Source organism: Megalobrama amblycephala, linkage group LG7 (genome assembly GCF_018812025.1).
Source record: "Megalobrama amblycephala isolate DHTTF-2021 linkage group LG7, ASM1881202v1, whole genome shotgun sequence".
In the NCBI taxonomy this organism is placed as follows: domain Eukaryota; kingdom Metazoa; phylum Chordata; class Actinopteri; order Cypriniformes; family Xenocyprididae; genus Megalobrama; species Megalobrama amblycephala.
In genome coordinates, this window is record NC_063050.1 from 50,708,628 (window position 1) to 50,733,016 (window position 24,389).

The 24,389-nt window shown below is 32.9% G+C and overlaps 2 protein-coding genes across 8 annotated transcripts; both read right to left on the reverse strand.

The window, feature by feature from the left end:
- Positions 1-1,910: 1,910 nt before the first annotated feature.
- Positions 1,911-13,798, reverse strand: prkag3a (protein kinase, AMP-activated, gamma 3a non-catalytic subunit). Of its 7 annotated transcripts, none has more exons than XM_048197997.1 (13): positions 13,452-13,798; positions 12,955-12,991; positions 12,740-12,846; positions 11,733-11,814; positions 11,572-11,630; positions 10,567-10,627; positions 9,775-9,829; positions 6,517-6,643; positions 6,266-6,431; positions 6,134-6,171; positions 5,861-6,007; positions 4,409-4,526; positions 1,911-2,253 (listed from the first exon to the last, which is right to left on the reverse strand). In XM_048197997.1, the coding sequence occupies exons 1-13, from the start codon at positions 13,506-13,508 to the stop codon at positions 2,237-2,239; spliced, it is 1,071 nt and encodes a 356-aa protein (XP_048053954.1). In that variant the 5' UTR covers positions 13,509-13,798; the 3' UTR covers positions 1,911-2,236. The 7 variants fall into 7 exon arrangements, with proteins under 7 accessions (XP_048053954.1, XP_048053955.1, XP_048053953.1 ...); XM_048197998.1 differs by having other exon boundaries at positions 4,332-4,526; positions 10,582-10,627; positions 13,452-13,797; XM_048197996.1 differs by having other exon boundaries at positions 4,332-4,526; positions 13,452-13,797.
- Positions 13,799-14,790: 992 nt separating this feature from the next.
- cnppd1 (cyclin Pas1/PHO80 domain containing 1) lies at positions 14,791-22,680 on the reverse strand. Its single transcript, XM_048198003.1, is given in 9 exon segments — positions 14,791-16,356; positions 18,338-18,361; positions 18,363-18,456; positions 18,794-18,855; positions 19,011-19,139; positions 19,225-19,345; positions 20,510-20,591; positions 22,018-22,120; positions 22,495-22,680. Coding segments are annotated over 9 exon segments (1,296 nt in total). The 5' UTR covers positions 22,558-22,680; the 3' UTR covers positions 14,791-15,738.
- Positions 22,681-24,389: the final 1,709 nt, after the last annotated feature.

A 24,389-nucleotide genomic window follows, 5' to 3' on the forward strand; every position in this document is an offset into this window, starting at 1 on the left:
CCATCTTATATTCTGCATAATCGGGTGTTTTTAAATAAACACTGACAAAAACTATACAAGTTTTAGTGCTGGACGATATGACGATATATATATATATATATATATATATATATATATATATATATATATATATATATATATATATATATATAGCATTGATATAAGTGACCACTCCGATTATTCAGACCTACCTATATTGTATTTATATAAAGCGTTCACAGGCAGATTTTGCTTTATGTATTTCCCCGGCGTCGAAATCAGACGTGTCTGCATGTCAATATCCATGGATAAGTTTTCTTTGACATGCTAAGGAACACTTTCGAGCCCAACCTTTAGTGTAATTCGTTAGTTTTACTCGCTTTTTCACAGTTTCCCCTATTAAATCCAGTCATGCAGCAGGTTCTTTTGCCACTCAGTCCAGCTGAGGGAGCGCGTTCCGATGGGAAAGTGACGTCAATGCATACCATATGCACGGAGCGTTCTTTAGAACTTCCGCAATAATATAAGCCAGCTGGAAAACTAACTTCCGGCGAGATGTCACTTGCTGGTGTGTTGAGCATCAATAGAGTAATACTTGGTTTATAATCAGAATATAGTGACTTAAATAGCATAGCATTAATTTAGTTATTCAAACGTAAGACGACATAAAAATAAAGACGTACCTCAGTGTTCTTCCTTGGCTAAATTCAATTCGACCATCAGTTTTCATACTTTCGTTTGAAAAAAAGCATCAAAAATTAAATATTTATTGTGCACTTTTAGATTCATTGACTGAGCTTGACTGACAGCTGCTGTTATTACAAAGGGAAAGGGCGATGCTCGCTTTCTGTGTAATTCACATGAAAAGTTATTGTTTTTCATGAGATTTTGTGAGTAATTCATGCCTCACATTGACAAACTTATTTTTAAACCTAGTTATTTTATAATGCTTAATATTTATTCAAAAGTGAAACTATTACAGGAAATGGCTAATATATGCACAAATAAATGCTACTATGCTGCCACCTGCTGGTTAAAGTGGTAATTAATGTCTTTTTTAATTTTTAAAAAAGTGTTTTCTATCAAATGTTGAAAACGTTCGGTTTTATAATGGGGACAATCTCAGAAGGATGAACAAATAATGTTTGTGGTCATCACATTAAAAATAACATTTGAAGCGCTGGAAGAAATTGCGTGTGCATGTCTAATTACAGACACTGCGTTTCTTAAATGGTCCCAATAGCTTCGTCTTTATTGCAACCAATAAAACTGGTTTATTGGCAAATTAGGTAAATGTGATAACTGCATTAAACACATGAATGCAACATTAAAAAGTCAACCATTGGTGGTTTTGTTGGTGGTGTGGGGGGGTTACGTTTTTTGGCAGGGATCCCGTTAAAATTCGCATTTTCGTGGGCTAAATATCATGTTATTGTGGTCGCTTCAACCCGCAAACATGAAAAACAACCCGCGGCAACACTGTTAAAGTAGCACAATTCTGCGGGAAAACCGTGGACTTGGCAACACTTGGCTTGGTTATATATTTTTGAAATTATATTTATTTATTAATATTTATTTTTTAAATATAAATATTTCAATAACATTGTTACACCTAACATAAAAATTTACTTTATTCATTTAATTAATCAAATATTTATTTTACAAATAGTTTAATTAAGTTTAATTTATTAATAAGTTTATTTTATTAATTTAGAAATAGAATAAGCAGCTAAAATGCAACAGATGGTTAAGATTAGCAACAGAAATTATTTTGTGGGATACAGTATTCACATTGTGTCCTTTGCTTTGTCTCTTTGTTTCATAGGAAATAGTGTGACATTTGATGTCCAATGGTTGCAACAGATGTTCTTTCTGGTTTTTAATTATTATTTCTTGTTATTTTGTGGAGTAGGCAATCAGGCAAAAAAAAAAAAAAGAGCACAAGGAATTTTTTATTAGGAAAAAACAAAAACAAAAACAAAAAAACATGATAATCTGTCTATACATTTCATAGCAGCACAAAAAGGCAAACTAGATGATCAATTTGATCAAAATCCCAGCCCTTGTGTGCTCACTCATACATAAAAACTTAAAGCAACACTTCTCTTTGTCAGTACTCATCATAAACAATCTCTCAGTTAAATGAGAAATTTGTTGTTTAATATATTATACACTCTACATGATCCATAAAGCTTTACAATGCAAATGCATCATGTAAAAAAGATATTTTTTCTTCATTCTTGCTCGCGGTCATATTTTATCTGCTCTGAATACCTGAAACGGGATAAGAGAATTCACTTACAAAGAGTAAAACGGGATTACAATGCTTTTTGAACTGTATAATACCATGTTTTTCATAAAAATACTTTCTAGAAGGACCACAATATCAGCAGAGAGAGGTGAGATGTCTGGACCAGCGGCTGTTTGTTGACATTATACTGTGTTTCCAACCACTCAGGTGTTAAATGACCGTAACAAAGAGACCCGGGGTCACGTCCCTGACCTACCAGGGTATTCTCAAACATTCACAGACTCATGCAACCAACAAAGAGGTCACACACATGCATAGAGCATGCGGGGAGTATGCTATTCATCAGCAATTTTCTATGATTAGTATTGCATCTAGGTGTTTTCAGGTTTTTCATTGCTCACTGGGTGTGAATAGCCAAGAGTAGAGAGAAAATGTGTCAGCACTGTGGAGAGCAAAATGTATTGGGAGTGGCTGCGATTCATGGGTGCTGGAGCTTTACATAACACAAGACATAACATGATGTCTTCAGATGATATGGTATACAATAATGATTATAAAAAATGTAATAATAAAGAAACATAATACTGTGGGGTAATTTACCAGTTCTAGTAAAACATTTGAACACACCTGAATTAATGCATGTTTTTGTGATTGTATGCTTTATGCTTAAATGCAAGAAATGTGTTTTGTAGGCAAATATAAATTAGGCATATGTATGATAGGAATTCCATATAATATTAATATTATTGTTATTTTTTATTATTACATTATATATTTATTAGGAAAGAAATACATTTTATTTGTTATTTTAATTATTGTTGTTACAATAAATATTATTATTATATATTTATTTGGAATAATAAATATTTAAACTTATTTAGAAGTAATAATTATTATTTTATTATTATTATTATTATTATTTACTACTACTACTACTAACTAATAATAATAATAATATACAATAATATAAATAATAATAATAATAATAATAATAATAAATATATATTTAAATAAATAATAAATATACATTTATACAGGAAAAATAGTATTTCTTATCTTAATTATTATTTTAATAATATTAATAATAATAATATTAATAATAATAATTATTATTATTATTAGAAAATATAATTATGTATTTATGTAATTTTTATAATATTATTATTATTATTATATTATTATTATTATTATTATTATATTTAAATACAATAAATAATATTATTATTATATATTTATATAGGAAAAATATTTCTTATTTTAATTATTATTTTAACAACAACAACAACAACAACAACAACAATAATAATAATAATAATAATAATAATAATAATTATTATTATTATTATTATTATTATTATTATTGTTGTTGTTGTTGTTATTTGGAATAATAAAGGTTATAATTTATTTGAAAATTTATTATTTGAATTATTATTTATTTATTTCTATTACTACTACTACTACTACTACTAATAATAATAATAATAATAATAATAAATCATATTTTTATTGGTTATTATATATTTATTTAGAAAAAATATTATTTTTATTTTATTAAAATTATTATTATTATTATTATTATTAAAATTATAATAAAATAAAATGTTTAAAAAAAACATTTTCTAATAAAAAATTCCTTGTGCTCTTTTTTGACTTTTTATTTTATAATAATAACAATTACTATTATTATTTGGGAAATATATTATTTGAATTATTATTTTATTATTATTTTTATTTACTACTACTACTACTACTACTACTACTACTACTAAAATTAATAATAATAATAAACCTTTCCAAATAAATTAGCTGAAGTGGATAGTGAAGGAAAAGCATCAACAAGTGAACACCTTCAATAATGTGTCAAATAACCCATGATGCACCTCAAATAAAAGAGATTTCTTTTATCACTACTTTAACATTTTTTTATCACTACATAATTCCATTCATGCTTTTTTATAGTTTTGATGACTTTACTTTAGTTATAAAACATAGAAAATAGTTGTAATAAAGAATGAGTAGGTGTGTGCAAACCTCTAGAACTGTATGCAGAAGCAATGCATGTGTTGGCAAAGCTAGGCAGGGAAGGCAGAGTAAAGCCTACCTGGTTACTAGTGCTGGTTAGATGAGGGAACAGGTGAAAACATATCCTCTCAGGTTAGGAAAACAGAGCATCAATACCTGCTGGAGATAAGACTATGGCCTGCAGCAGGTCTGAGAGAGAGATTATTCCCTGAACCACGTCATCTCTGTCCACAAGCACCAGCCTATGGACCTGGACACAGCCGAGATTAAACATCTCAGAAAAAACACACACACACGTAATGAGGGCATTCCATAGGCATAATGATTTTTATACTGTACAAACTCTATAGTCTATCCCTTAACCCTAAACCTATCCATCGCAGAAAACTTTATTTTGTTAATATGTTTTTAATATGTCATGACAGATCGCTGTAGCGCTTTAAATCAAGCGGCTCGTGAACTGATAATCTCTTGCTACTAGTTAATTTACAGCATCAAATAAACATGAATGTACATCAGAAGGAATGTTGTTTCAACCACGGAAAGACGTCAGTATGCCATTTTTCAAGATCAAGTCCACCGACGTTAATCTACTAACTCTCCTGACTGCGTTTTCTCGTACAAAATGGTGCATTTGGCGATATGATTGGTTAGATCGCCTGTCAATCAAACTCCAGATGGACAAAATCAAGTCCCGCCCTACATTTTTACTTGTTCGAGAAGACGTTTCACTTATATATACGTCATAATAGTAATATTATAAATACATAAATACATCATAATAGAAAGGAAAAGACTATCACAACTTGTTTCATGCAGAATTTAAATTAAATGACATTTGTTACAAAACAAAATAAATTCGAAAGAGGAAACTGACAATGCGTCGACAGACAAGACAGAGCAGGTTACTTTTGATGTGAAAGTACAAATTTTGTAGGTTTTAAAGAAATTTAAGCAGTAAATACTGTTTTGTGGCTCTTTACAGTGTCATGACAGATCACTGTAGCGCTTTAGATCAAACGGCTCGTGAACCGATCATCTCTATCTACTAGTTCATTTACAGCATCAAATAAACATGAACATCAGAAGGAATGTTGTTTCAACCGCAGAAAGAAGTCATTACACACCATTTTTCAAGATCAAGTCCACCGACGTTAATCTAAAATATCGGATTCGGCGATATGATTGGTTAGATCGCCTGTCAATCAAACTCCAGACGGACAAAATCAAGTCCCGCCCTACATTTTTACATGTTCGAAGAAGCCGTTTCACTTAGATATACATCATAATAGGAAAGAAAATATTATCACAACTTCCGTTTCATGCATTTGTTGCAAAACAAAATAGCATGACAAATCTAATTCGAAACAAAACAAAATAGAACATTTGCAAAACAATTATAAAATAAATATATATGGAGATATGAAATGGATTCATTTATATTTTTTATTTCTAAATCATTTATATTTCAATTTACTTATAAATACGATGCACACATTAATTAACATTTCCATAAATGTGCCAGTATTAGCCAAATGTAGTCCTTTAGCCAATTCAAACATCTCAGAAATAACGAGAGCAGCCTCAGTTTAGAATACACATACTTACCTCCGCCTTGACTATTCTGTCAATAACAGTTTCCAAAGTCTCGTCAGGATAGCATTTAATGACTCCTTCCACATAACAGCGCCTCCTCCGCACCGCCTCCTGCATGCTCATGCTCAGGTTATTATAGGTTTTCTGCGCTGCGAGATTCTGTTAGAGGAAACAGAGGCACAAAACTAAAATATCATCATTTAAGATATGGGTTACAAGTTCTCTCAGTAAGCCAATGCGGTTTTTAATGTCTGAAATTAAAAAAAAAGGAGAAGAGATTCTCACAATCACATCAAATCTGGAATACAGGGCAACCACCTTGCCTAGAAAATGAAACAGAAGGAAGGGAAGTACATTTATTTTGCTTTGTAATATATTCTTTTCTGACTTATTTGACTGTTATTGAGTGAAGCGTACCATCGTCATCCACCACTGGGAGAGCGGACACGCGTCGCTCGACAAACACAGAAAGTGCATCGTACACAGTGGCCGTCTGTGAGACTGTGGCTATGTCTGTGAAAGTTCCTATTCCCGCATCTTTGATTTGCATCTTCAAGAAGCGTGGCTTGGGCACTGCGGCTTCCTAGAGATGCAATCAAAATCAGATTTATGCAAAAACCTGCTGAACATTTCAAATAGAACCAAGAAATTGATTTTTTTCATCTTACAAATAAATGAAGGAACTTGAGGATTCTCTTATGGGTCAGTATGTGAAGGACATTTCCAGACTCTGGGTCGATGACCGGCAGCCTGTGGATTTTGTGTTTCAGTAAAGAGTAGACGGCATCAAAGAGGCTGTGTACGGACAGAAAAATGTGTTAAAGGGTTAGTTCACCCAAATAATGTCATTTTATTACTCACCCTCATGTCGTTTCACAGCTGTAAGACCTTCGTTAATCTTCAGAACACAAATTAAGATATTTTTGTTGAAATCCGATGGCATAGCCAGCAATGACATTTCCTCTCTCAAGATCCATTAATGTACTAAAAACATATTTAAATCAGTTCATGTGAGTACAGTGGTTCAATATTAATATTATAAAGCGACAAGAATATTTTTTGTGCACCAAAAAAAACAAAATAACGACTTATATAGTTGAAACACTGCTTCATGAAGCTTCGGAGCGTTATGAATCTTTTGTGTCGAATCATGATTCGGATCGCGTGTCAAACCGCCAAACTGCTGAAATCACATGACTTTGGCGCTCCGAACCGCTTATTCGACACACTGATTCATAACGCTCCGATGCTTCATGAAGCAGTGTTTCGACTATATAAGTCGTTATTTTGTTTTTTTGGCGCACCAAAAATATTCTCGTCACTTTATAATATTAATATTGAACCACTGTACTCACATGAACTGATTTAAATAAGTTTTTAGTACCTTTATGGATCTTGAGAGAGGAAATGTCATTGCTCAGGCCTCACTGAGCCATCGGATTTCAACTAAAATATCTTAATTTGTGTTCAGAAGATGAACGAAGGTCTTACGGGTGTGGAACGACATGAGGGTGAGTAATAAATTATATTATTTTCATTTTTAGGTTAGAATATATTATAAAATATATTATTAATATATTTTATATAGGATCAATTATATTATTAATTAGGGGTGTGACGAGATCTCGTGTCACGAGATCTAGCGAGACTAAACTGTGACGAGATTTCTCGTTGAGGCGAAAAGTAGTCTCGTGCTGTTGCCATGACAGAGTGGTAAGGATGATTTTACTGATGATGATGTATTTTAATAAAAAAACATTTAATTCAGTTGGATAACGGTCGCCGCCGCTCCATATTTACAGAGTTACGCGCGATCGCTGAAAGTGAAAGTAAACACAAGCGGTCATTCAAACGCGATTTCAATACCCCGCATTTTGAAAGCGGCTCCCTGATGAATACAATTATCTCTCAATATGAAAGCTATTTTAGGCTGGGCAGTGTAGTTGTAACCATCTCTTAGCTCTGTATCAAAGAAAAATTTGGTCTTATTTGCACTTTGAATGTTGAGAGAGTGCGATTATGGTTGCACTTATTGTAAAGTGTTACCATGAAAATGAATGACAGTTTTCTCTTAATCTTATTTAGCACAAACAATAAGGTTTCATTTGTTAACATTAGTTAATGCACTGTGAACTATCATGAACTAACAATGAATGACTATTTTTATTAACATAAACAAAGATTAATAAATACTGTAGCAAATATATTGCTTGTTGTTAGTTGATGTTGGTTAATACATGTTAATAAATGAGACCTTATTGTAAAGTGTTACCATTTTTATTTATACTGTTTTTATTTCTATGATCAGTTTGTGGAGAGGAGTTCAGTTAGGAGGTCAAAAGTTGTAGAAGCTCATAAATCATGTACAGTAAGATCTGAAGAGACTGAAATCATACAGAAGAGAAGTCAGTCAGTTGAGTTTGTAGCAAAACCTTTTACAGTGCTTGAGTATTGTTGTCTTTTACTGCATATGATAATTCATAGTAAGAAAGTAGAACTGAAATGACATTCATTATAAGATGATTAGTTAAAACATTTCAAATACACCTGCAGACTATTTTTTTCTAGTCATGTATTTCGCTATCTCGTCTCGTCTCGTGAACTCAATCTCGAGTCTCGTCTCGTCTCGTGATATACCTGTCTCGTCACACCCCTATTATTAATAAATACACTACTGCTTAAAAGTTTTTTTTTTTAAATTGTGCTGCCAATCTATTAAAAAATTAACTAATTAATTACACGTTTTTCTGTAATCGCGATTAATTGCACCTAACATTAAAGTTTTTTAATATCTTTTTATATTGTAATAATTTCATATTTAATCTCCAAATTAATGTAGAAACAACATAAAGACAGTATATTTAAAATATTTGATCTAACAGGTAAGAAGGAAACAGAAACTGAATAAAGTATCAAACAGTCTTCACTGCAGAAATTATACATTTAATATAGATTAATCCTTAAGCAACAAAAGTTATTCAGTCAAGAACAGTGTGATTTTCTCTTTGTCTTTTGTTCTTTGATTAACATTAATGACAGCAGCAGGTTTATTAGGCTGCTGTCACTTTAAGATCTGACGCGTATCTGACACACATCCTATTTCCTCAAAACTCTTTATTTGACTTTAAAAGACTTTATTTGACTCATTTAAAACTGTGCTTACGAGGATAACCGACAAAGCGATCATTTTGGCATAATTTTGTGTGTTTTTGTCCATTCAAGCTTGAAACAGAACTGAATGCAGCCGGCACACTATCTTCTTATTTAAGTTCTTATTTGTGTCTTATTGTGCTTGAATGGTTTAATGGCACTTGAATGAATGATATCAGGATCATATAATTTAACGCTAGCTAAAGGCTGACGCAATGCTGCGTTAATTGCGTTAAATATTAATTGCATACGTTAACGTGTTAATTTTGACAGCACTATTAAAAAATAATACTTTTATTCAGCAAGGATGCAGTAAATTGACCAAAAGTGACAGTAATGTTACAAAAGATTTCTATTTCAAATAATTGCTGTTCTTTTGAACAAAGAATCCTGAAAAAACAATTTACACAAAAACATTGCACAACATTGATATAAAAAAATAAATGCTTCTCAAGCTGCATATTAGAATGATTTCTGAAGGATCATGTGACACTGAAGACTGGAGTAATGATGCTGAAAATTCAACTTTGATCACAGGAATAAATTACATTTTAAAATATATTCAAATAGAAAACACTTATTTTAAATTGTATATATAATATTTCAAAAACATTACAGACCCCAATATTTTGAACGGTAGTGCAAACATGAATATCTATGTTGCATCTTATATATAAATTACGATTACAAATCTTAGGTATAGAAAAATCGTACATGGCACCTGCAATCCTGGCACCACCTCCAAAACTCAAAGTGTGGCTGTAAGTTTTTAATACCTTGCCTCAGGTGTGATACTGATGAGATATTGATCGTGATATTGCAGATAGACGTCTAAAGAAAGAAAGAGCACATGACAACAGAAACAGAAAAACATTGGAAAAAAATCAAACGCAAGTCGTTCATCTCAGGTAACACTGCAGTAAATTTGCCCTATAATCACACAATGACAGTCAATGACAGCTGCATGAGATATATTGAGCCCTGTGGAGATACAGCCAGCCTGTTAATGTTTCAATACTAAATATGTCATCCTAATATTTGAAGTAATGCAAAGAATGTATATTAAAAATGTTTGATTTCACTCTTTTCCTCTTCTACTTGTGGGCAGTTCATGCAAAGAGCTTGTTTCTTTTTTTATTATTATTAAGCAAAACATTTTACATAGTAAATGCTTTAGAAAGACAAACCAATAGTCCTTTAAAGGCACAATATGTAATTTTCGCCACTAGAGGTCGCTTCAAAACAAAGGCGTAGCTTGATGACTGATTTTCATGGTTTAAAATAAAACCGAAAATCGAGGATAACGTGGGCATGATGTCATTGATAGGAGACGCACGGACACAGTCCGTGTCCTGTTTGAAATTGCTTATTTCTCTGGATTTAAACATTCTTGAATCATTTAGGATAATGTGAGTACACAAGTTAACAAAATAAATAACACTGCTCTAGTGGTTCTTTGATATTTTAATCTAAAAATCGTACATATTGTGCCTTTAAGACATAATTCATTTGATCAAACCGGTAATGGCCGTCCCAACATCCCAACATCATCTGTTCAGATTATTTACTTTGAAATGAATCACCTCTCCATGTCTCAATCTTGTGATCCTCCAATTCATAGATCTGAACCTATAAGACAAAGAAAGCACCTATAAAATATATAATAATTAAAAAGTGTAATATAAATATAATATATAGACTATCTATAAATATAAACTACTTATCAAAGGTTTGGGGTCGGTACAAGGCTGTATTTATTTGAATAAATATACAGAAAAAACAGTAATATTGTGAAATATTATTACAATTTAAAATAAGTGTTTTCTATTCAAATATTTTAAAAATGTAAATTTCCAGTCTTCAGTGTCACATGATCCTTCAGAAATCATTTTAATATGATGATTTGATGCTCAAGAAACATTTCTGATTATTATCAATGTTGAAAACAGCTGTGCTGCTTCATATTTTTGTGGAAACTGTGATACATTTTTCAGGTTTCTTTGATGAAACAAAGGTCAAAATAACAGAATTTAAATGAAATCTATTGAAAATAGCAATCGTTTGTCACATTATAAATGTCTTCACTGTCACTTTTGATCAATTAAATGCATCCTTGCTGAATAAAAGTATTAGTTTCTTTAATAAAATGACCCCAAACTTTAGAACGGTAGTGTATAATCTACAAAACACATTTAAAAAAACATTTTTTAATCTAAAACTGAAACATTTAAAAATATTACTTCTCTTTATAATTATAAATATTGAATAAGAGAAGACAAAACATATCTGGAAATCTACTCAAAGCTGATGAGAAGATTCTTTAACAGGCTGAACTGTTACAGAGTCGACTGATTTACAAATCAAAAGCTCGAGATATCAGGTTAAGGAAATCATTTGTATGAAAAAGACTAGGGCCGAATACTGTTTCAAGGCACTTTGTTATCAACTAACAAAGAAACAATATCTGTTTCATGCAGCATTATGTGGACAGTCAATGCAAAAATCAATATGATTCAAACCGTGAAGGACAACACAAGGTGGGCATTAGAGAAGAGGCAGAGATCGCAACCCACCATAGGTGACTTGTAATACCGATGAAGAATATTGATAAAATCTGTGATTGTCAGCATACCTGAGGAAATGGCAAGGGGATGAAGTAAACACTAACGAAAGAGAACAATTTATATAGGCTAGATAAAAATAATATGCACATGCTCAGCGGAGTCGATCTTACCCACAAATCTCTGCAGTTTGTTGTCCCAGAGAGGGGCCGCTCTCAGGCCGTTCGCAACCAGAGCAAAGAAGGCCTTCTTCACCTGTGTCGATACAACAGATGTGTGTTCATCACCTCCTCTAAATGAATATTGATGTTAAAGGGGTGGTTGATTATGATTTTACTTTTTAACTTTAGTTAGTGTGTAATGTTGCTGTTTGATCATAAACAACATCTGCAAAGTTACGACGCTCAAAGTTCAATGCAAAGAAAAATCGCTTTTTAAGGACTACAACAAACGGCTGGTAGGGACTACAACGAGCTTCTTCCTGGGTTGGTGACATCACTAACTCCAAAATTTACATAAACCCCGCCCCCGAGAACACACAACAAAGGGGGTGGGGCCATGTTGGGCTGCTTTAGAGAAGAGGAAGAGTTGTTGTAGTAGAGTGTTGTTGTCATGCCGTCATTTTACGCCAGACTGCTTCACAAACGAGGGTCAATTCAATGCTGGATTTGCACAAAAGATTAACATGACGGCACATGCTAGTGGATGAGTTGAATCAACTCCACAGCAACTACATAAATTTATCCACTAACCATTCAGAAACGTCCAGTTTCATTCTAAAAGTTGTAACTTCTTCCTGAGTCTCTCCATCAGTGTCGACTCCGGTTTGAACAATGTAAGGCTGAACACCGTTACTGACAATCCTCATTTTGGCTGCATGAGATTCTCCAGCTTTGTTGTTGTTGAGATGTTAAAGCTCCGCCCTTTTCTGGAAAGGGGGCCGGGAGCAGCAGCTCATTTGCATTTAAAGGGACACACGGTGTGTTTTTGCTCACACCCAAACAGGGGCAAATTTGACAAGCTATAATAAATGATCTGTGGGGTATTTTGAGCTGAAACTTCACAGACACATTCTGGGGACACCTGAGACTTATATTACATCTTGTTAATAGGGGCATTAGGTCCCCTTCACATTTTAAATCATGTTAAATGATAACATTTTCTGTTACTGCATCCCAACCTGCAGTGTGGTGTCAAAAATGACCAGTTTGCAGCTGGTGGGAATCGCATCATAACAACAGTGTTTCTTCATGAAGTTCATATAAGCTTCTGCATTCGGATCGGGGTCTGGAGGGACACAAACAAACACATCGAAAAACATCTTCATTTTGAAGATGCCTTAACCTTAAGTGCTGTACGTAAATGCTCATTTATGAAATGTGTGTGTTGACCTACCTGTGCTGTTCATTATATAGTCCTCATGGCAAACGTCCTGCCAAAAAACAAGTATTTTAATTGTGTGCACTGATAATAATGCACCAAATGCATGTTTTATATACATCAAAACAGTAGTTTTCATTACAAAAAATTGTATGCTACATTGCTATGCTATCCTTTACAAAGAGTAATTGGAGGTAACATGGTACAGTTATGAATCAGATGGCTGAATTATGGTATTTTAACAGCATATATACCATAGTACTAAAATGTATGTATCATTGGGCTTCCAAACCACCATGGTTTTACTATTGTAAATTAAAAAAAAAGAAAACAAGGTAATTCCACAGTAGCACTGTGGTATTTTTTTGTAAATAATAACGTTAAAATATGGCATTACCAATGTTACCACTTCTAAAAACATGATGTTTACGTTGCATTCTCCATTCTCTCAAGCCTTTATTTTAACGCATGCATCCGACGCTGATTTACACCAGCAAGAGAAGGTTTATTACCTGCGTGCCAGTGTCCATTTGTGCGTGTGCACTACTGCCGAGCTTCTCCGTGCACATCTCCGCGTCCTGCGCATGCTCGCTTCACCCGAACTATATTAGGATCAACTGAGGTCGGTCATTTAAGACGCGACGCTGCCTCTAAACGCAGCACACAGACAGACAAAGGCAAAGCGGCGACGCTCTGGTGAAAAGAAGACTACCTATTTTAGGATATTGCTGTACGAGTCCTGTTAAATGTGGTGTAAAGGTGTCTGGTTTGACACTGACAGACAACACGAGAGCTGGCATGTAGGAGCGCGCACAGGTTATTCCAAAAATAGCGCGTGGCCTGTGCGATATGCGCGCGCCCACCCATTCCATCATGAAGGGTCCAAAATTAACTTTACGCCACACATGCCAAGAAATGCCTTTGATATTGCTCGAAATATTTAGCCATTAAACTTGGTTTGAACAATTTCCTTAAAATAAAAAAAACCTACACACATACATATATACATAGACACACAAATTATATATATATATATATATATATATATATATATATATATATATATATATATTTATATATTATAAAGCAATATATAGTATATAGTTTAAAGCAATATGCAATCTACAAATATGCAAAATGCAATATAAAATAATATATTTATTTATATATTATAAAGCAATATATAGTATATAGTTTAAAGCAAAATTGCAATATGCAATCTATATATCTACATATCTATCTATATATATATATATATATATATATATATATATATATATATATTATAAAGCAATATATAGTATATAGTTTAAAGCAATATGCAATCTACAAATATGCAAAATGCAATCTATATAATATATATATTTTATTTATATATTATAAAGCAATATGTAGTATATAGTAAAAGTAAAATTGCAATATGCAATCTATCTCTCTCTCTCTCTCTCTATATATATATATATATTTCTATATTATAAAGCAATATATAGTATATAGTTTAAAGCAACATGCAATCTACAAATATGCAAAATGCAATCATATATATATATATATATATATATATATATATATATATATATTTTTTTTTTATATATATTATAAAGCAATATATAGTATATAGTTTAAAGCAAAATTGCAATATGCAATCTATCTCTCTCTCTCTCTCTCTCTCTCTCTCTCTCTCTCTCTCTCTATATATATATATAAATATATATATTTCTATATTATAAAGCAATATGCAATCTACAAATCCATTCTTAAAAACATTTTCTACTGCATATAACAACAAAAATATATAATAATAATAATAATAATAAAATAATAATAATAATAATAAAAGACAAAGACATGTTTGAGATTAAGGTGTTTTTATTACTTTTGTTGCAGCTATATGTTCTTTTATAATTTCTATACAAAATGTACAAAATTCATGAAAATACAGAAGTCATGAAGAAATTATGGTGGATATGTAAGAGCTCACTAAATCAGGTGCTTTTTTATGCCCAAGTCCTAATATATCGTTTGCTTAATTACATTTAAAGAACATAAAATAAAGTCAAATTAAACTCATTAACAAAGCAATGAACCCAAATAAATCTATTGAATTAGCCCGTTCAGTAATTCCAATATGTTATCACTTCAGGATATCAAAATATCGAGGATCGTTAGAAAACAGTCAAATAAAGCGTTCTTTGATCAGTGCTTTGTGGATGAGGTATGGCATCAACTATCTGAACATTAGGTATATCTTAAACTAAACTTTAAAACTGATCCCTTTTCGCTTTTCTTCAACCCGTCCTCTCTGAAACCAAGTGAACAAAACCAGGCTTAAATTCAAACCCAACTTGAAAATAAAGGCTTTCACAGGAAGGAACTTCATAACAATACAGCCCTCATCAGCACATCGCCATCTTGCGCAAAGCCAGACGAACTATTCAAAACAAGAGCACGCACTTCCGGCACAAGAGAAGACCCTTTTGTTAACTTATGTAACATTATTTTTGTTTGGATGCTTTGGAGGTTTCATGTAACACCTAAAAACAGCCAAACACATCCGGAAAAAGAAGAAAAAAAAAAACGTTCATTTATACTGCATTAGCGTGCACTGCATCACACACGTCAAGATTCAAACTGTCAATAAGCACTTAAGCATCCTAACCACCTTCTCCCCAACATACTGATATCCCACCACAACCTGGTTATATCCAACCTATATCACTGGTTCATATACAACAAGGAAAACCAAGGGAGTTGACTGCGCATGTAAACTTAGCTGGTTTATTTTGCTAGAAGACTCATCTAACCGGGCATTAGAAGAGATGGCAATTTCCCATATGGCAAAGTAGTCTCTGGGCAACATGGGTGACTTTGAAATGGTGGCATAGAGCTAACATGGGGGTCTGGAAACATCAGGCCTATGCTAAACTGACCTAACCCAAGCCAATGTGCAGTGAGACGGGAATACCACGGAGAGGAAAGAGTCGTCGAGCCATTGCGAGCTATTGCGAATTGGGGGAAACCCCCCGTGTGGCCATTACAGACCACTTCGGATACCAAACAGTCTTGTGGCTGGATGTCCAACAAGGGGTTTGAGTAGGAAAGAGTAGAGAGGATGGAGCCCCAGAGACAGAGCGCCATGTTCTGATAGGATGAAGAGGTAGGCTGCTCGGGCACAACGGTGGGGCGCGGCTTCAAGCTGTCGTTGGTCAGGACGCAGCAATGGAGGTTTGAGGTTGGCCGAGGTATGTCCAGCAAGAGCTCAGGGAGGAGCGCTGGTGTCTGAAGGGATGTGTGCGTAATCGGGTCCAAGTAAGTGTGGCTGGTGTTGGGAAGACGGCTGAGCTGGTGGATGACAGCGGAAGAAGCGATGAGGCCGGCTACGCTTGTCAAGTACAGGAGACCCAACATACAGGTGATCTGAGGGAAGGAAAAAAACAACTGATTAAAGATAGGGCTGCACAATGAAACCATAATCGTGCTCAGTTATTAAATCGCAAAGGCAGTTTTCAGTATGTTCATTTACACGCGAGCAGCTCCTGATAACAGTGTTGTCTAGAGCTGGGTATCGATACAGATGTCCCGGTTCGATTCGATTCTCGATTTGATTCAATGAATCCAATTTTCACTGGCCCCACCACAAAAAAGTAATAAATGAATAAAATAGTTATTGTTTTTTGTCGTTTTTGACCTTGTATTTTAATAAATAAAGTTGACACTCAAATTTTAGATACCAGTGAAATTTAGCGCAACAAAATAATATCAATGAAAAACATTTATAAACCGGCTGTTGTCTACAAAAGAGAAGCTTTAAGAGCTGCCAATGACTTACCACCAAAATAAAAGCTCAATGATTTAACATTTGAAATTGAAGAAATTATGACAGCCATAAATATTAGTATTGTAATTTTAAAATTATAATTTTCAGTATATTATTTTACTTGAATACATCTTTTTTTGTTTTACAGTGAAGTATTACAACAGTAATATTTATTATTTTGTTTAATAATTTAGTAGTAAAAATTGTTTTATATATATATATATATATATATATATATATATATATATATATATATATATATATATATATATATATATATATATATATATATATATATATATATATATATATATATGTGTGTGTGACCTGTGCTGGCAAAATGAGTCGCAATGAGCAAATTTTCAAAAATGAGTTGTTATTCTCATATTCTCTATTAAAAAACCTTCAAAGTCAATTTTGAGAAAAATCAAGTTAAAGTTTTCTGAAGGTTTCAAAACAAAATCATCTCGTTATCATACCTTAAAATTCCTGCTAATACCACCAAATTTGGCACAAACCATCCATAGGAAAAAAAAACAAGTTAACCAAACGTTCATAACAGATGTTTGCGTGAATACTCGCCAAGACAGATTTTTTTGAAATACTGTAATTCTGTGTATATTTCAGTCAGTCAGCACAAGTAAAATTGTTTTGTTTACATCAGCATGAGTTTGAAAATCATATTTCATTCCATTGAGAATTCGCTATGAATATTCACAAAGTTGGAATGCTGCGCTTTACAACGATACCAAACTTAAGCTGAGAGAAGCGCCAGTCGTCCAGAAGCAAACAGTGACAAACAGCATTTTTCATGGTCAAAGGAAAGGTACTCCTCTCAGAAAACATTCAAATAAAGATACTTTTAGATGTTTAATTGATACTTGGAGCATTGGGATTGCTAGACGAGGGCTTAATGAACTAATTTTTGTGAAAAGCTCAAATTCAACCAAAATTTACATTTTTCACTTGTTTTGCCTGTAGCTCGAAATTAACCTGTGCGCATTCAGACTCATTTTGCCAGCACGGGACACATTATTTTATAGTCATATTGATATATAGTCAAAATTTTTGTCCAAAATTTTGTCAAATGAGCTACTTTTATTTTTTGGTGGATTTATTAGTGTTGTCAAAAGTACCAACTTTAGTACCAAGTCGGTACTGAAATTTTGAAAATGTGATAATACCAGCATTTCCCACAAGCATTTTGAGCAGATTCCTACACGCCTCTGATTGGCCACTGTGTTCATGCACTCAACAGATATGTCTGTGATTGGCTACAATGATCAACGCTTCAAAAACATGTTATAAATAGACATCTTTGCACTTATACAGATACACACAGAGTGCTTGAAAGCAGGCGTTTATCAGCGGATCCTTTTAAATGCTCCCATGGGTACCTGTTCAAGCACCTCAGTATAGATGCGTCAAAGATGTCTATTTATAACATGTTTTTGAAGCGTTGATCATTGTAGCCAATCACAGACATATCGTGTGAACACAATGGCCAACTTGGCTAAAGTCGATACTTTTGACACTAGTGTTTAACACTAGAGCTCATAAGGTTTAGCTGTGATTTTTCACCTTGGTAAAGTGCTGGTAGATAGCCAGACAGGGCTTCCCTCCAATGGGTTTGCTCCAACAGGACGCAGAGATCCGTGTAGGTAAACCAGCCTCGCTTCATACCTTGCCGCTCCGCAATGCTGCAGGGACGAAGCACATTAAAATGCTGAACTTTTTACAGCAGAAGTCATAATAACATTGTAACAACAAAATGTGCACATGATTCACAACTTAAGAGAAATGTACTGCTAATCCAAATCACTCTGATAAACAGATTAGACTGTAAAGTTAAAACAAAAAAACTTAAATACTCATGAGCTATTAAAAAGGGTCATGCCATTAACAATTGTCTGTGATCTTTTGAAAAGAACAAAAATGTATGCTGTGACTCAAAGTGTATGAGTATAATAATATTATTATAATAACATTATTTAGATGTACTGTTACGACACAGTAAATGCATGTTAACCAACCTACCCGGTTTCCACCTGACTTAGGACCTTAAAGAAGTCACTGGGCTCGGTGAAGAGATTCCAGTCCTGTAAATGTGAAATATCTTGTTTCAAATCAATTTCGATAGAAAAATCACAACCTAGCAATGAAACTTAGTCTTAATAATTCAAACTGTGTATGAAAGGACAAAACCAGTCAAACTACATTAATTTGATTTAGTTCTTTGGAAGGTCACGCTTACGATCGCATTGAGGAAGTTCATTTCCAGAGTGTTGACAGTCTGAACATCCAGTTTGGCCGCAGTACCCCATTCATCGTTGAAAACCTCCTCCTCTTCTCCTTCATCATACAAGTATTTGCTGGCAACCATCTGGAGATGACAGGAGAAATCAGTGAAGTTGGCCAGAATAGTGAACCAGAAAAAATAAGGCTAATAAAAATGCTTGGATGCGTACCATGGATATCAAAAAGAGGTCTGAGGATGAGATCTGTTGCAGGTATTCGGGGTTTCTGTGTCGCAGTCTTTCAATGTATATCAAGGCCAACATCATAGCGCAAGGAGATATACATGCTTCCCTGTAACACAAAACAGGGTTTGATATTGATCCAGTGAATATTTAACATATACAGTGTAGTAGGTATTATAATGTACGGAAGAGGATTAGGGCCAAGCATTAATTAAAAAACAAAGACAATAAAAAAACTCTCGAGATTAAAGTCATTATAACGTGAGATTGAACTTGCAGATTTTCAAGAAAAAAAGTCGAAATAAAATGTTGAGAATAAACTCATTAATTTTGAGAATAAAGTCATCCTATTTCGAGAAAAAACTTGTTAAATTGACAAAAAAGTCGAAATAAAATGTCAAAAATAAACATTACATTTTGAGAATGAAATCACCGTTTCAAGAAAAAACTTTTTAAATTTCCGGAATAAAGTCGAAATAAATTGTTGAGAATAAAGTCACCGTGTTTTGAGAAAAAAAAAATCATTACATTTCGTGAAAAAAGTCGCAATAAAATTTCAAAAATAAACATTACATTTTGAGAATGAAATCATTGTGTTTCAAGAAAAAACTTGTTAAATTTCCAGGATAAAGTCAAAATAAATTGTAGAGAATAAACTCATTTAGATTTGAGAATAAAGTCGTCGTGCTTTAAGAAAAAACACGTTAAATTTTGTGAAAAAAAGTCAAAATTGACGAGAATAAACTCATTTAGATTTGAGAATAAAGTCATTTTGAGGGGGGAAAAAAAGTAAAATTTTGTGAAAAAGGTCAAAATAAACCGTTTAGAATAAACTCATTAAATTGAGAATAAATTCAACGTGTTTCGAGAAAAAAAAACATTAAATTGAATGTCATAAAATGTCAAAAATAAACATTAAATTTTGAGAATGAAATCATGGTTTCAAGAAAATGGAATTTCCAGAATAAGGTTGAAATAAATTGTTGAGAATAAACTCATTAAGATTTGAGAATAAAGTCATTGTGTTTTGAGAAAAAACATTAAATTTTGAGAAAAAAAAGTCAAAATACAATGTTGAGAATAAACACGTTTGAACAGAGTTCATTGCATACTGATAGAGGACATGACAGAGTTGGATCACTTAGTCAACTCTGAGTTTGATCTCGCATTATAATGACTTTAATCTCAAGATAATTTTATTTTGACCCTAATCCTCGTCCTTAATAATGAGATTTGATGTTTTGAAGTCAAAGATATAATACAGCAATCCTACCTGGCCACATGTGCAGCATATTTCTTGTGGAGTTTCCTTATGGGGCTTGGGGCAGATTTCTGAAGCAGTTCCACAGCAATATCTAGAGGAAACACAATTATAAGTGACGAATATAAAGCACTGTACAGCATAAACCGTCATATGTATATTACGCATGATAAAAAGTATCTACCCAAACATGGGATAATGTAGGAATGCAATTATGATATACAAACTTTGCTTGAATTTCATGCAAAGACCAAGTACTAATATAAGTAAAAGGTATATTTAATTTTAGATTTAAAATTAGATTCTTAGAATTGTAAATATAAGTATAAATATAAATAATTAAGTCGTAATAAAAGTATACTTAATTATTCAAATAATAATTTTTCTCGTAGTTAGTTAAAATAAACTAAATATTCAAACAGCAGCATGCACATAATAAATAATTGTAAAAATAAAATTTAAAGGATTAGTTCACTTCCAAATAAAAATTTCCTGATAATTTACTCACCCCCATGTCATCCAAAATGTCCATGTCTTTCTTTCTTCAGGCGAAAAGAAATTAAGGTTTTTGATGAAAACATTCCAGGATTTTTCTCCATATAGTGGACTTCAATGGGCACCAAACAGTTAAAGGTCAAAACAGTTTCATTGCAGCTTCAAAGCATTCTACATATACGATCCCAGATGAGGAATAAGAGTCTTATCTAGAGAAACCACCACTCATTTTCTTAAAAAAAAAAATAATAATAATAATAATAATAATAATATATATATATATATATATATATATATATATATATATATATATATATATATATATATATATATATATATATATATATATAAATGCTTATCTTGAACTAGCTCTCTTCTTTATTTGAATTCCAGCATTGTAGACACTGCTAAGTGTATTACTGCCCTCCACAGGTTAAAGTTTGAACTAATTGTTATATACTTGCACTACCATATTGTATATGACAATTTAGTTCAAACTTTGACCTGTGGAGGGCAGTAATACACTTAGCAGTGTCTACACTGCTGGAGTTCAAATAGAGAAGAAAAGAGCTAGTTCAAGATGAGCATTTATGGTTAAAACATATAAAATTTTACATTTTTTTAAGAAAATGAGCGATGGTTTCTCTAGACAGGACCCTTATTCCTCATCTGGGATCACTGTAAACTGTTATTTTGACCTTCAACCGTTTGGGCTCCATTGAAGTCCACTATATGGAGAATAATCCTGGAATGTTTTCATCAAAAACCTTAATTTCTTTTCGACTGAAGAGAGAAAGACATGAACATCTTGGATGACATGGGGGTGAGTAAATTATCAGGAAATTTTAATTTGAAAGTGAACTAATCCTTTAATTAAAATTATTAGATTAAAATATTACGTAACTTCAAAATGTTTCAAGAAATTTTCCATGTAAACACAGAAGACAAAACAAGCAGTTAGGTGAAAAAGACAACTTAAATGACATTACAACGACAGTTTGCACTAGGTTTACTAGTTGACTCACCTGTCATGGGACAAGATAAAGCATCCAACGGGCTGTCAGAGTCAAGACCATAATACAGCCGTTTCCTCACTCTCTCTGACCAATGCTCGTGTTTAGGCAGGAACTGATCATGATTACAGAATACAAAACATGTTTAAATGTATTAGTTTTTATCTTAAAAGAGGTATGACTACTTAACATCATTACATCAATAACATAACATTACTGTTATGCGTGTTTCTTCACACCTAAACACTGGGCCTATAATGAAGCCTCGAACTATATTAACACTCAAAGCAAATAGTTACAGTCTTACATACTGAAATAAAGGAGACATTTGCTGTATTTGAGAGTAATCATGTTCTTCCAGTCTAATATTCTGGGCTTTATACTGAAGGAATACATTAAACACATTAAAGTTCTCGCATGAGACAGTTTCGCGTGAGTTTCTCGGTCACCCGCCAAACAAAACAGAACAAAAACACCCGAGATACTGACCGTAAACTCTTGAAAGTCAGAAAAGGTGAAAGTTCGCTCGTCAAACAAATCTCCAAAATCCATTTTGGGCCTCCAACGTTCATTTAAAAGGACTGAAAACACAGAAAGGCCGAAGAAAGGCGTCGTGAAGGCGCCCTGTCTCTGGCGTGACAGATGCGTAGCGTCGAATTCAGAATCACAGTTACGCAAGTCAATGCGCTCAGTTGCGTAGAAATAGAATAAGAGCGTAAACAGCAGTTAGTGTGAGTTCGGACAGGGGCGGGAGTTAGTGGACCGAAGTTGAGTCAAATATAATTATGGTTTCTGGTTTGTCAAGTACAGCGTGTGAATTTGTATTAAAAGGCTATTTTTTTATTCAAATCAGACAAATATTTAAAAAAAAAAAAAAAAAAACAGCTACAAAAGTCAGACAATTATAAGAAATTACAACATGTGACTGGTGAAATTCTGAAGAAACAAATGTAAAGATATTAAAGCAAAATATGATGTATATAACGAATAATAATAATAATAATAATAATAAAAAAGTAAATAAATACGAAATATCAATCTAACGTGGAACGTGTTACTTTTCTCACCGCTGTTGTTAATGGACCAATCACAGTCGTTCATGATTACTCGCTGAGGCGTTTTTAAAATAGTTTTATTTCAGATTGCGAAAGCGAATTTCATGCGTAGCTAATCCACAAAATGGATTCAAAATATTTTTATTCAGTGTGCAAATATCTTCATTTACACACAAAAACACCCAGTATTTCGTTTTTGGCCGTAAAGCGCCCACTAGAGGAAAGAGGCATTTGTGTGTGTTACTTTTCTAAGTTATTCTTTTCTAAGATCAGGTTGACAGTTTATTTGTCCTATTATGGCGAAAGCCTAGACTGTAAAAAAATAAAAAAGCTTCGTCAATGTTATCATACTCGCGTCACTTAGTCAAGCGTCCAATCACGTAAGGTATTTAATATTCATGAGCCATAGTTTTCAGCGAATCATATTCACCGGTGATATTTATGATAACTGGTGTGGTTATAGTTCAGTAGGTGCTCTTTTTGATCTAAATAAAAATTTATTACACATTTTCATTAATTGTGTATACAAACTAATTCCAAAACGCCCCATGATCAGCACTTGAGATCAATAATAATCACATTACCAATATAACAATAATGAACCAAACATTTATATTTATAAATCATAATTTTTCATTTTTTTTTATTTTTTTTTAGTACTGTCCTGAGTAAGATATTTTACATAAAAGATGTTTACATATAATCCACAAGACAAAAAAATAGCTGAATTTATTAAAATGACCCAGTTCAAAAGTTTGTGAAGTTGATTCTCAATACTGTGTGTGGTTACCTGGATGATGTATGACTGATTTTTGTTTTGTGATGGTTGTTCATGACTCTCTTGTTTGTCCTGAGCAGTTAAACTGAGCTCTGTTCTTCAGAAATTTAAATTAATCAAAAATTAATCAGTTTTCCAGCATCTTTTGCATATTTGAACCCTTTCCAGCAGTGACTGTATGATTTTGAGATTCATCTTTTCACACTGAGGACAACTGAGGGATTCAAACTCAACTATTAAAAAAGGTTAAAACATTCACTGATGCTCCAGAAGGAAACACGATGCATTAAGAGCCGAGGGGTGAAAACTTTTGAATTCAAATATCAAGGTAAATTGTATTTAATCTTTCTTCCGGGAAACATGAAAGTATCTTCTGTTGCTTCAGAAGGGCAGTACTAAATGAAAAGCAATGATATTTCAATAAAATAAGACAAATTTGGACCTCTTCATCCTGTTCAAAAGTTTTCACAAAACACAAAAACAGTGTGGATCATCAGGTAACCACACACAGTATTGAGAATCAAGGGTTCCCAAACTGGGTTATTTTAATA

What these genes read in the sequence shown, in the direction of transcription:
- prkag3a (XM_048197996.1), bottom strand. Translation starts at nt 13,508, where the DNA reads ATGTGCACGGAGAAGCTCGGCAGTAGTGCACACGCACAAATGGACACT. An exon ending in TTTTTGACACCACACTGCAG is followed by an intron (nt 11,815 to 12,739) that starts GTTGGGATGCAG and finishes GTATCGACACAG; the next exon opens with GTGAAGAAGGCCTTCTTTGC. An exon ending in GAGAGGTGATTCATTTCAAA is followed by an intron (nt 9,830 to 10,566) that starts GTAAATAATCTG and finishes TTCTTTCTTTAG; the next exon opens with ACGTCTATCTGCAATATCAC.